The sequence below is a fragment of the Xenopus laevis genome, chromosome 9_10L, assembly GCF_017654675.1.
Source record: "Xenopus laevis strain J_2021 chromosome 9_10L, Xenopus_laevis_v10.1, whole genome shotgun sequence".
Taxonomy (NCBI): domain Eukaryota; kingdom Metazoa; phylum Chordata; class Amphibia; order Anura; family Pipidae; genus Xenopus; species Xenopus laevis.
This window is the reverse complement of record NC_054387.1, coordinates 42684578-42698911: the sequence shown is the minus strand read 5'-3', so window position 1 is coordinate 42698911 and position 14334 is coordinate 42684578. Positions and strand designations below refer to the sequence as shown.

Sequence of the window (14334 nt, the reverse complement as noted above, 5' to 3'; positions counted from 1 at the left end):
CTGTGCAGTTTGGATGTTCATAGATGTCTGTCTATGTGTATTGAAAAATGCAAGTCCTTATGAAAATCGGAACATTTGTTTATTCTGTTTTCTGGGAAAAGAAAAGGTCTCAAGGCCTCAAAATCCACTCTCGCATCATGGGTGAAGAATTCCATTCTGACAGCTTACTCAGTCTCTGGTCAACAGTCTCCAGATTTAATTAAAGCTCATTCAACAAGAGCTGTTTCAACATCCTGGGGCGAGAGTCTGCAGTTGACATATGCAGATGCTGCTACATGGAGTAATCTTCATACCTTTGCAAAGTTCTACAGGTTGGATGTAGCTGCCTCACAAGATGCAGCGTATGGCAGTCGGATTCTGCAAACAGCCTTGTAGTGTTCTCCCTCCCCTGATTTAGTTTGCCAAGTCCCATTGGTGTGCTGCCTGGAGGATGCAAAGAAAATTGAAAATTTGTATTCTTACCTGAAATTTTCTTTTTCTTTAGTCCGGAAGGTAGCACAGAAATTCCCACCCAAATAAATTACTGAAGCATTTCTGATCTTTTTGTGCTGTGAAAATAACAATACCAGAGAGGGGGAAGGGTTTTTTTTTTATAATTGTTCTGGTTTTTTGTTTCGTACTTCTGTCCTATCAGGAGAGGAACAGGATGTTAACCCCTTGGTGTGCTGCCTTCCGGACTAAAGAAAAAGAAAATTTCAGGTAAGAATACAAATTTTCAATATATACTAGATGGTCAGAAGTATCTGGATCCCGCCTTCTGAATAGTGGAAGTGTCTATGATAGCCACAATCATTGCTGACAGAGTTGTATAAATAAGTACAAAGCCATGTAATCTCCACCAAAAAACATTGGCAGTAGAACAATGGCAGCACAAGAACAATTCACTGGTAGCTTGACAAAATGGGTTTACATTTGGGTATAATCACACACCAAAGCAAGCACCAGCTGGAGCAAGGAAGATGGCTGCTTTTAGAAACTGCCACAGTAGAAATGTGTTGTCTAAGTGATTATTCGTTCCTCCTTGTCTTAAAGCTTGATGGATAAATACAAGATTGATGGGTGACAAGAGAACACTGCTTTCTGAATACATAATTCTATTTTTAGTGTAGGAGTAATATGCTATCGGGCTACAAAGACTCCCTTTGCTTAACGAATGCACAGAGAAAACCTCAATGAAAATGCCTAATACAAGAAAACTTGTATTTTGCAAAAAAATGTGTGTTTTTTCTAGGCCTGACTACAAATGATTCGTGCAAAGGTGTCTTGGAGCAGTACAAAGCATTAGCTTCATTTCGGAGTAATTTGGCTCCAGAATCATAGTCCTGTAACTAATAGGTCCACTGAGATTTGAGGTTTGCTTTTGATCCAACCAGTGCTGACCACATAAAAGATAGTATTCACTTTAGCTGAACAGTAATGATTGTAAAAGGGCCAAGAATAAAGCAACAAATCCAGAGTAGTCCATAGTAAATATAGCCTTGCATTATTAGTACTATGACTTAGTGCTCTTAGGCCACTCTGCATAGCTAATGACCCTATTGCTCTTTAATTACACCTGCTATGGAACCATTGAGGTTTCCTAGAAAACGGTCCTCCCATGACCCAGGCTAGGAAGAGGGTTGTGCTATAATAAGCCATAAACAAAGTACATTTTCAGGGTGGTACCAGAAAGATTTTTCTATGTGTATTCCTCATATTTAGCTTTGTTTACTACAAAAGAGTAAATCTATCCAACTGGGAAAAATGTGTCCCCAACCCAACACTTGCCTTTGCCTTTCTCAAACATGAAACTCTTAAATAAGAATCACAGATAACATTAATGAAGAACATTGCTGTCAAAACACTGGCTTTTCCTTTTAAGTTAGTAAAACCTCCACCAGGAGGTGCCCTACTTACATTCTATGCAGCGGCAGCCCATGCGCAGGCATCGAGCGTAGGCTTCCAATGATGATTCACTGGAGAACTGATCTCCTGTTAGGTATCTGAAGAGGGACGATAAGTGATAATAAAACATACAGTGTGGGTTTAAGTTCAAGGACATGGCAAGAGTAACTGGTATACATTCTACAAGTAGAGAGAATAGAATTTGGCAGAATAATTAGACAGGCTGTAAGCCAGGGGCAATTAATTGGGTCACAATTTGCACCAGGTCTAGATACTCATAACTATATGATTGCTTTCAAACAATTGACTAGTCAAAGGATTCCTGATGATTAGTTTCTAGACCTAGAGCAAGTTTTATAAATTGTATTTCATCACCCTCAAAGAAAGTATAGATATGGGACTTGTTATCCAGAATACTCAGGACCAAGGTCTTTCTGTAATTTGGATCTCTATACCTTAAGTCTACTAAACATTAACTATAGGATGTTTTCCCTCCTACAAGGATTAATGATATCTTAGTTTGGATCAAGTATATGGTACTGTTTTATTATTACAGAGAAAAAGGACATTTGTAATATCTATTTAATTAAAATGAACTTTTATGAAATTCAGAGCTTTCAAATACAGATTTTCTGGATAATGAACCTGTACAAAAAAAATGCTGAAGATATGAACATTGCCGAGATGACGGATAAAACAGAGCAGCAAGACTGCTTGGTATAGAGGTAGAGAAAAGACAGCAGAAAGACTATATGGAATTGAGATGGAAAGAAGGAAAAACAAGAAGAATGTACTGTGTAAGGGAGAAGTTTCTAAACGTCGGCTGTTCTTCTGGGACTGGGAGCAGATGTGTGTTTGCGGAGATTCATCTGAAATTACTGCTTATTTGCTGATATTTTTAGAAGCCCATCTTGAAAGTCATTTACAATAATATATATACTGTAGGGTGAACAGTTATTTGTTGAGCTTACTGGATTGATAGAATTGTAATACGATGATGTATGGCGCTGATGTTATAATATATCTTTAACCTTGTTATGGAGTAAGGGGACCCCAACCAAATTGAGGGGGGACTTGAATCCAAAAATGTAACTATCACCAATACAGAGAAACAGTACAAAGGTGGAACTAAAAGGGGACATCAAAACGCAGTATAAGAAAAATAATCAGGAACAAAAGAAAAAAAAGAGAAGGATGTTAAAATGCTGTAGTGGTGGATGAAAGAGAAGAAATACAGTATATACTGTGTAGAGGTGATAGAAAAATAAAAACATTAAACCCGCACAAACAGTAAAGTGTAAAGTCTCTGCTGTTGGAAGAAAGAGAAGATAGTAGGTAGACTGTATTGTTTGAAAACATATAAAATGAATGAATACAAATGTATGCATGTCAATAGTGGACATCAACGTAGGGATCGAGAGTTCGGAAAAAAGATTAGGATAGAATAGCAGAAATGAGAGGAAGAAACTTGTTCTGAGACAATATGGAGTTGAACAAGACAAAAGGAAGGAGGATAAAGGAGTGAAGCTCTTACGTGTTGTGGGAAGAGGATATCCAGTAATGAGACAAAGGGTTGTCCATATTTTGGGGACACACTGTGTCCAGTTCTGAATCCCACACTGTATTCTCCTTAGAGAACAGGAAAGTGACAAACTGCAGAGGAGAAAACAAAAATTTGAGATGCAAGGTAAATGGCATTAAGGCATATAACTAGGGTATGGAAAAACAGAACAGCACCAAACCTCTTCCAGAGTAAAATATGGCTCTTCAATCTCCCTCAGAGGTTCATGCAAGAAGTGGAACATAAACTCCTGCACTTTGTGACGATCAGTTGCCCACATATCCTGCAGGAATAGGGGGAACGATTTTATTGTCAGAAAGAAGGAATAGTACCAGTTACAAAGTTAAATTGGGTTGGAAAAAGACCAAAGTCCATCAAGTTAAACCCCTACAAATGAAACCAGTGCACATACACACACTCACACCAACCCCTCCATAAACTCACATGAACTATAGATACCAATATCTATACTAATTGTAGATTTTAGTATCATAATAGCCCTGGATATTATTCTTGTCCAAGAAATCATCCAAGCCAATCTTAAATGCATTAACAGAATCAGCCATCACAAAATCATCTGGCAGGGCCTTATACAACATCACTGTCCTCACTGTGAAGAACCAACTACACTCCTTCTAGTCTGAAGGGGTGGCCTCTGGTGCAGTGATCCTCTTTATGGGTAAAAAGGTCCCCTGCTATTTGTATATAATGTCCTCTAATGTACTTGTAAAGTGTAATCATGTCCCCTCGCAAACGCCTTTTTTCCAGAGAAAACAATTCCAACTTTAACAGTCTAGTCTACCCTCATAATTTAAGTCTTCCATCCCTCTAACCAGTTTAGTTGCACGTCTCTGCACTCTCTCCCGCTCATTTATATCCCTCTTAAGACCTGGAGCGCAAAACTGCACTGCATACTCCAGATGAGGCCTTACCAGGGACCTATAATGTTTCATTTGAGTTAATGCCCTTTTTATGCAAGACAGTAATTTATTTGCTTTAGTAGCCACAGAATGACTCTGCTTGGAATTGGAGAACTTATCTACAAAAAACCCTAGATCCTTCTCATTTAAGGAAACACTGTCATTTAGTGTATAACTTGCAGTAATATTATTTCTGCCAAAGTGCATAACCTTGCACTTATAAAGATTGAACATCATTTTCCAGTTTCCTGCCCAGTTTTCCAATTTAATCAAATCATTTTGCAAACTGCAATTTAGTATCATCAGCAAAAATAGAAAGAGTACTTTTAATGCCCACCTTTAGGTCATCAATAAACAAGTTGAAAAGCAAAGGACCAAGTACAGAGCCCTGTGGTACTCCTCTAACAACACTGGTCCAATTCGAAAATTTCCACTTTACCACTAATCTCTATAATCCCTATACATTAGTAACCTTCTGTGTAGTACTGTATCAAATGCTTTAGCAAAGCCTAAGTATATTACATCCACTGCCATCCCAGAGTCGAGGACTCTGCTCACCTTCTCATAAAAAGAAATTAAATTATTCTGGCAAGATCTATTCGCATAAAACCATGCTGCCACAAACTCATAATATTATTATTGCAATGAAGTCAAGTATCCTGGTTAAAAACATTGGAGGTGAGAGAAAATGAAGAGTGGGAGGAGCAATGAACGAAAAAGTAAAAAAAAAATGTGAGAAGATAAAAGTAAACAAAATAAAGATTACTAGGTAGCGACATTATCAAAAGGGAAAGGAGACAAGGTGGTAGAACACAGAGTATATTTTAGGGAAGAACTCCCACCTTTTGATAATCCAGCAGGAACTTTTGGAAGTCCTCTAAGGATACTTTGGTCCTTTCACGCTCACCAAATCTGATGAAAGAGAAAGTATTTTAAAGTTCAAATTTCTAGCAGTTCCAACCTGTATCCATTACCAGAATTTTTCTTTTACAATGTCGGAACAAATCTCTCTATAAATCTATGACGTATATACCTGATAAAATTTAAAATAAAAGTTTTAACTTACCTCTCTGTGAAGGGAATTGGTATCTGAGAAGAAAACACAGTAAATTAGCCACAGGCGATGTACTAAGGTTTAGCAATTGCAAAGAATTCAACTCCCATATCACATCTGAAGCTTTATGTCTAATCTCAGCTTCCCCATACACTATAATGCAGGCAACGCACTTCACCCCAAACACTTACCAGCCTGCACCTCCCAATACACTCAGCTTACAATCCTTTGGATATGCCAATGTCCTTCCACCCACAAAGCATGTTACCATTAACCTGTTACTGTTGATCTTAAGAGATCAACACAATCTGTCTGTAATTTGGGTATACAGCTATAGATTTTTGGTTGCACTTATGCCATGGAACCATGGCCCTGATTCATAGTATAAATGGCACTGTTGACAGTACATCCGAGAACAACTTTGGAAATATTTACAGCCATTTTATTTGTGACAGAATTATGGTAACTTTTATGTTTGTATGAATAAGTCTACTTTCTAGTGCTTTATGCATACTATCAACCTCAAAGCCTAGAGAAGGTGCTTCACCCTAATGGTGGCCATAGACACACAGATAATATCGTACAAAACGAATTTTCGTATGATATTCGGTGCGTGTATGGTGGGAAAAGAGCCGATATCGGCAGAAGACTTGGATATCAGTCGGCTCGTCGATCAGGCTCGATGGAAAATTTTGATTGGGTGCCTTTGAAGGCACCCAAACATTGGCTATTGTTAGTGCTGAATCATCAGATACAGGTAGAATTCTATTGTTTCTACCTGTTTATCTACCTGTATATCTGATGATTAAGCTCTACACATGTTTATTGAAACGAACAATCTTTCTTGGAAAGATCTTTTCCAAGAAAGATTGTCATTGTTACGTCTATAGCCACCTTAAGACCCACTCTTTGCTCTGCCATAGAAACAACCACATTTTCTTGAAGTCATACAGTTGCAGAACAATGGTTGCAGCACACATACCGTTTTCTGTGCATCATACATAAGAGATCGGTAGAGCATGGCAAACTGGGCATAGTTAATCTCTCGGCTTCTTTGTTCAAGTTCCTGAAAAATTGGGATATTCAGTAGAGTATAAGGAAATATAATTGGAGGACAAAAGAATAGACATTTACATGAACTAAAATGAAGACCTCAAAAGCTGAATAGTTAGAACACAGTGAGAAGGTTACAGGCTGAGTGTGTTGCTTGTGTGTAGAGGCAAGCGAGGGCTTGAGAGCAATGTTGGAAGGTGATAATCAATAAGACGTGGTAGAGAAGCAAAGAAATAGAATATTGAGAAGAGTAGGTGTATTGGAGCTGTATTATAGTGGTTATCGGAATACCAAGGGAGAGTGTGCCAAGGGTGTTGGGTTTAGTAGAAAGCAATGTGTGAATATCTAAGATCATATTGGGTGATTTGCAGAATACAGTGTCTCACCGTTAGTCGGTCACGCAGGAACCTCATGTTGGGAACTCTGTAATTAACCTGGGACAGCATATTCTTTAGGTCCTTGACAGAAATCCTAAAAGAGGAATAACCAGGAGGGAGTAAGCCTTTAGCTATTTAAAGCACCATATAATATTGCAGTAAACCTTCCTTTTGATTTCTAGATGAAATACATGGCAGAAAACAACAAGCTGTGACCAAATATCCAAAACAAGTGTCATGTAGCAGCAATATTCTTGCAAAGAGGTCTTCCTATAACTTGTAAGTGTTTGTATGTATAAGCATATATGTTAGTGGAGTAATAGTTATCGCCTTCCATTGGTTGAGATATAAGCACAAATTAGTGGTCATTAGTGGTCCTTTAGTGCCTGTCACCCCGGACCACTGCAAGATTTACAGATGTCGGCAGAGTTATGTTGAACTTCGAGCAGCACTCAGAACACCCTCTTCCGCCCATTCCACCTTTCCGCCCATTGTATGTATATGAAGGATAAAACTTAACGGGGTGCCCCTAATTTCCTAATACGTAGCACCTCATGGTGAAAGTATGACATTTCCCCCACAATAGACAACAGCAAATTAAAAGAACATTAGATTGGTGACAATATGCTGTGCCACACAAGGTTGACTCTTCCTTATTTTTAGCATTGGCCTTTATAAAACCTACAACACTATATATTTTATGTATCTAAATGCTACAAGAGTGGGCCCAAGGTTCCCTAGAAGAAGCAGTTTGACACTTTGGGGGAAAGCACTTTCCGTGCGCTATAGGGACACCTGTATAGCCACATATAACTTCAGTCAGAACAACCTATAACTGTGATAAAATAAGGGTCGCTCCATCTTACTTGTCTTCCCTGTTCCTGTCCAGTGTGTAGAACTGCTTCCGGAGCCACCTGGAAGGATAAAAAGGGGTGACTTTTAAAGGCCAGATTATCAACCCAGTGTTGAGTGTAAAGTCAATAATAAGGAACTGTAGATCTTCTCCTGTACGGCAGTTCTCATAAACCTCAGACAGCATAGACTGAAAAGCCACAGGCTGCTATCTCCCGAGAAACATGTTATTTACTCCTGGAAGCAATGTGTAATATTTATTTGACTCACGTTGTGATGGACAAACCACAGCAAAACTTCAGAATCTCTAATTGCATGTGGTGAGTCCAAATGCAAACACAATTTATCTTTCCAGCAACAGAGGCTTTTCCTCATTACCTCTCAATCTGCAGAGGAGTAGGAGCCTGCAGTGTATCCTGAAGCAGCCAGTTTAACCCTTTAATCCACATGTTTACTTCTTCCTCGGAGGTGGCTGAAAAGGACAGAAAATGTGTTGCAGATCAGAAGGCATAGGAACTAAGCTGTTTGAGTTGCAGTTCTGCAACAGCTGGAGTGCCAGATGCAGCCTGTCTCTACTTTAGGGCAAGGAAGTCATGCTGGGACTTCTTACCCTTGATTTAGCATATTGTGAGGGTCACATACCTTGTAGGCTTAAGGTCTTTAATCTGAACTCTGTTCCGTACAATATAACAAAGCAGTGAGCCTGCTCCAACCGCACAGTTGGATCCTCCTGGTACCGGTCAAAATCTCTGGAGTTCTTGCTTGGCCGAATTTCCTTAATTTCCCGGATATCCACTAGGGAAGAAAAAACACAGATTGGTGAGATAAATTGGGGTGCTTAAATGTACACTGTAAGATCACCCTGAAATAACGGTGAATGAGTTATTTCATTACAGGTAAATTAGAATATGTATATGTAAGCCTATAGACAGTAGAACCCTGACTTTATGCCCGGATTTTACATTTTCCTGGAAATTATGCAGTTTTTTTTGTGGTCCCATAGAGGCAGCTGCATTTAGGTTCCTGGATTTTTCCTGTAACTAATGTAATTTTTGACGTTGTAAAATAAGGTTCTTCTGTACCAATGCGAATGGAAAACATCAACCATCTATCCCCAGCCTTAACTCAAGCACACACTTGCTCACTCATTATCATTTGTCACTTCAGAGTGTAATGCATATTTAGAGATTATCAAGGCTCCAAAAAATTATTTGGACACTGAAACTCATTACCCACACTCAATATATTCTCCTTTGTGGCTCAATAGCTATAGCGGCATTGTCTAGAACACTGGAATACAATCCCTTTCTTTAAAGGAAAACTAAACCCTAAATATAAAGATGGCTAAAAATTCCATATTTTATATACTGAACTTATTGCACCAGCCTAAAGTTTTAGGACTTCAAACTTGTTACAGGGGTCACCATCTTGGAAAGTATCTGCGACACTTACACGCTCAGTGGGCTCTGAGCAGCTGTTGGGAAGCTAAGTTTTGGGGTTGTCGCAAACGATCAAGCAGAATCAGTGAATCAGCAGAAAAGAAGATGGGGAGCTAATGGGGCATCTTCAAAGACACAGATCTAATGCTAAAGAGCTGTGGTTGCCTTGGGCTGGTACAGAACCAAAAACATAAAGTACAACATTTCTAGATACTTCTTTAGTTATGCTTTAATTCTCCTTTAAAGGAAAACTATACTCCCAAAATGAATACTTAAGCAACAGAGTTTACATCATATTAATTGGCATATTAAAGAATCTTGCCAAACTGCTATGTATATTTAAGTAAATCTTGCCCTTTTACATCTCTTGCCTTGAACCAAAATTTCGGAGATCACCTGACCAGAAATCAAGCAACTGTAACTGTAACAGGAAGAAGCGTGGGAGCAAAAGACAGAACTCTGTCTGTTAATTGGTTCATGTGACCTAACATGTATGGGTTGTTTGGGTGCACCGTGAATCGTATGATCCCAGGGGGTGGCCCTTATTTTTTAAATGGCAGTTTTCTATTTATGATTACCCAGTGGCACATACTACTAAAGAAGTATATTATGAAAATGGTTTATTTACATGAAGCAGGGTTTTACATATGAGCTGTTTTAAGCAATATATTTTTTTTATAGAAACCTACATTGTTCAGGGGGGGTAGTTTTCCTTTAATTTTCTTAAAGGACCTAACATCATTCTGATATTTAATAACTGGAATGCGGATGAACTGAACTCAGCAGCTGTCATCAATGTTATCAGCAGCAAGTGGACTTTGTTCTTTACATTGAAGCATCTGTTACTTGTATATGTACATATTGGCTCTTGCAAGCTGGACTGCCATTAGTGTTACAAGAAAGATTATTATTGGAGGAATGGGTGGAGAATACACTCTAGACAAATCCTAATTTAGTGGTCTATTAAGAGTTGAAACCAAAGGGACTGATTCAACACTCAAATTCAAATTGTTTTGCTCGAAAACTTGAAACGCTATAATTCGGTATTTATGAAGCGAAAAAAAATCTGTAAAACGTTGCGAGTTCATGTAGAAGTCAATGGGAGTCGTTCAAGTCAAAATTTATGTGGTTGTTCAAATCCAGTTTTACAGGTTTTTCAACTTTGTTTTTTAGATTCGAATTTTTAAATAAATAAGCAAACATTTGAGTTTGGTAAACTTTTGAGTTTAATTGAAAATTCAAAAATTTACAAATTCTAAATTTGATATGCCCCCCATATGTAATAAAAGGCACAAAGAGGAGCAGTAACCCATATAGCAACCAGGTGACCAGGAAATGCTATCTGCCATTTTCCCAGCATCTCAGCTTGTAATATTTAGAATACTGTATGTATGCAGGTTAGGCAGTTAGGAGTGGTTTGGCTGTGACTGACATGCCGAGCAGACACGGGAAGTGGTTTTAGGTTAAACTATACAGTACCGAGCAGAGTGTGGTTTCTATTCTACCACCTTGTATACTCCCTTCAAATTGTCCCAGTTTCTAGGGTAACATTATAAAAAAAAAAAATCACACACACATCCATCAAGTTCAGCTCCTTACTCAGCGATACTATTTAACAGCCCTTTGTACAAGAAGACTATAACATTTAAAGGCTGACTGGGCCTCCATGTCCCCACAAACCTTGAGGAAGATAATCCGTTTCATAACTAGAGACCTATGAGCACTGGTACCAATTCTGCCCAATCAATTGAGCCCCCAGGCTTCATTCACAAATACAGTTTATGCTGATGTCAGCTTCTGATTGAGTTCCATCAGCAGAGCCAGAGCTGCTCATTGACATATCAATGTGTGGCTTGTATATTTTTCCAGACAGTCAATTGCATGACGGACCTGCATTTCTTTACATACACCCTTCCTCCAAGTCTGCACCCTATGCACCGAACACTCCTTGCTCATACACTGGAGGATGAATGTCCCATACTTGTCCTTGTTTCCATCCATATTCATAGGATGCCATTGGCACATAATTAGCCCCATTTTTATACTCCCTGTGTTAGCTTGGAGACTTAGCCGATTAAATGTATGTTCTGTATTGGTTATATTACCATTTAATCAGGTGAGATTTGCATTGGCAGTGCCTGAATACTCTATACCAGTGGTCCCCAACCAGTAGCTCGTGAGGAACATGTTTCTCTCCGACCCCTTGGATGTTGCTCCCCACGGCCTCAAAGCAGGGGCTTATTTTTGAATTTCAGGATTAGAGGCTAGTTTTGGTTGTATAAAACCCAGTTGTACTGCCACACATTGGCTCCTGTAGACTGCCAGTCCTCATGGAGGCTATTAAATGGTCAATCACAGCACTTATTTGATACCTCCAGGAAAAATTTTTATGCTTGTGTTGCTCCCCAACTCCTTTTCCATCTGAATGTTGCTCACAGGTAGAAAAAGTTGGAGATCTCTAGTCTATACGCTACACTACACTCTATACCATGGGTTCCCAACCTTTTTTACCCGTGAGCAACAGTCAGAAGTAAAAAGAGTTGGGGAGCGACACAAGCACAAAAAAGTCCTTGGGGTGACAAATAAGGGCTGTGATTTGTAGCCCCTAGAATCCTAGATGGACTGTCAGCCTACAGGAGACTTTTGCAATACACCTGGTTTTTATGCAACCAAAATTTGCCTCCAAGCCTAGAATTCAAAAATAAGCACCTGCTTTGAGGTCACTGGGAGCAACATCCAAGGGGGTTGGTGAGAAACATGTTGGCCACGAGCTACAGGTTGGAGGCTACTGCTCTATACTCTAGGTCTGTGTTGTGTGTGCAGTGCGGTACTGTATTTCCTAGCACTAATGTCACACTTTCCTTCCAGTAATAAAGCAGCTGAGTAGGAGCAGCAGCTCTCAAGGTTCTATTGTTTGCACCACTACTGTATTTGCAAAGCAGAAACGAATGGATAAGGCCATCCGCAAATATTGATTCCCATCATTTTAGAGACCAAAGGTCACGGCACATGGCAGGGCTAATTTAAAAGCCCAAGTGATAAATAGCAGAAGTGTACAACCAATTAGCAATAAGATTTGATCTACTACAAAAAAATGTTGCTATGAGATGCTGCACTTGAGCTATTTAGCACCTATGTTTGTAAATCAGCCCAGGGGATGTTGTGATTAGAGCATTACTCACCATGATTTGCTTTCCATCGAAAGACAGCATTGCTAGTTGCCTTCCACCGCACTGAAACATTCTCAGGCAATAATTACCTGTGTGGAAGGACTCCTTATATATGTACGTGTTATTGTATGTAATTATATGTAATTATGGGGTATGGGATTGTGATTACAAAAATATTAGAACTTGCTGGTCAAACCCCAATGCATTGCAAGCACCAGCTCTTTATAGGTTAATGATTATTGCCCAGCACTACAACTATAATCCAAAAATCTGGTACTTTCTATTGGCCACATGAGATCGGCAAGAGGCAACCTTCTACACTATAGAGAGGGCATCATGTTCTCTTGTCATTTCAAACAATATATATTGAACGACTGCAAGCAAAGCAAAATATACCGTATATACTCGCGTATAAGCCGAGTTTTTCAGCACCCAAAATGTGCTGAAAAACTCAAACTCGGCTTATACGCGGGTCATACCTCTGCTCTTCCCTCTGTCCTTCCCTCTGTCACCTCTGCCCCAGCCGGACTGCCTGTGACTGCCTGTGTCGCCGCCCGGAGCAGGTCCAGGAGCTCCGGGCGGCGCGTCCTTCCCTGCCGGCGTTCGCTTTCAAAATGGCGGCGCCCATGGCCGCCACGTGGGTAGCGGCCGGCGCCGCTACCCACGTGGCGGCCATGGGCGCCGCCATTTTGAAAGCGAACGCCGGCAGGGAAGGACGCGCCGCCCGGAGCTCCTGGACCTGCTCCGGGCGGCGACACAGGCAGTCACAGGCAGTCCGGCTGGGGCAGAGGTGACAGAGGGAAGAGCAGAGGTGACAGAGGGAAGGACAGAGGGAAGAGCAGAGGTGACAGAGGGAAGGACAGAGGGAAGAGCAGCCAGGGTGGGGAGAGCGACAGATGGGGGGGGAAGTGGCAGAGGGAAGCAAACATGAAATAGGGGTGGCAGAGGGAAGCAAACATGAAATCCGGTCGGCGACACAGTCAGTCACAGACAGTAACAGGTACCTGCCCAGTGTCCCCCAATTGTTGCGGCTGGGTCACATTCACATTTTGAAATCTGACATGGGGCCCCTAGGCTTATACACGAGTCAATACATTTTTCCAGTTTTCTTAGGTAAATTAGGTACCTCGGCTTATACACGGGTCGGCTTATACACGAGTATATACGGTAAATGGCAAGTCTCATAAGAAAAAATATGCTTTATTTACTTATTTGTTCTAGAAAATTGAATAACAAGTCACACAAGGCCTTGTATCCAGTTTTATATTTGATCAGGCAACTTCTCTGCTTCACATAGTGTCAGGAGGCTGAATACATCACCTGATCCATCCCTCTAGTGTGTTTTGTGAGCATGTCCAGGCTTAAAGGTGGCCATACACGGACCAATAAATTATTGGCCCATGTATAGGGCCCCCCGACGGGCTTCCCAGATCGAGTTCTGGCTGAAAGTCGGGCAGATCTCGATCGGATGGGACTAAAAATCCCATCGGATCGCGGCCGCATCTGTTCGTTGATGCGGTCCGGCGATCCAACCGCCCGTTACCATTCGTTAAGATCCAGTCTTTGGGCCCTAGGACCCACGATCGGATCAGCCTGATATTGCCCACCTCAAGGTGGGCATATCGGGAAGAGATCCGCTCGTTCGGCGACATCGCCAAACGAGCGTATCTCTCCGTGTATGGCCACCTTAAGAATGAAAACTTTAATATTATTATCATCATAATTGTTTGTGGTTAGGGGCCCCTTTATAGGGCAAATGCCTATCTGCTAGGACTGTGTCTTGGGCATTTCTATGTGACGATGGTCTCTTTTTTTTAATAAAAATTTCTGTCTGGACCCAGGGGGTTCTGGGAAATTAAATAGTTAAATGGGTTGTTCGCCTTCCAACACTTTTTTCAGTTCAGTTGTTTTCCGATTGTTCACCAGAAATGAAAACTTTTTCCACTATTTATCTGCGACCGATTTTCTAAAACAGAAGTTTATCATTTCATTTCTCACCTATCTAGGTGGTGGGTTGTAGACTC

General features: G+C 40.5%; 1 protein-coding gene across 3 annotated transcripts in view; it reads right to left on the bottom strand.

Moving 5' to 3' along the window:
* plcg1.L (phospholipase C gamma 1 L homeolog) overlaps positions 1-14334 on the bottom strand; it is a 60181-nt gene that overhangs the window by 20300 nt on the left and 25547 nt on the right. For all 3 annotated transcript variants that reach the window (XM_018234170.2, XM_018234171.2, NM_001088809.2), the window contains 10 exon segments: positions 8344-8496; positions 8080-8173; positions 7716-7763; positions 6859-6943; positions 6402-6485; positions 5432-5454; positions 5208-5277; positions 3627-3728; positions 3419-3537; positions 1897-1982 (listed from right to left, as the gene is read on the bottom strand). In XM_018234170.2, coding sequence (XP_018089659.1) covers positions 1897-1982; positions 3419-3537; positions 3627-3728; positions 5208-5277; positions 5432-5454; positions 6402-6485; positions 6859-6943; positions 7716-7763; positions 8080-8173; positions 8344-8496 — 864 coding nt within the window.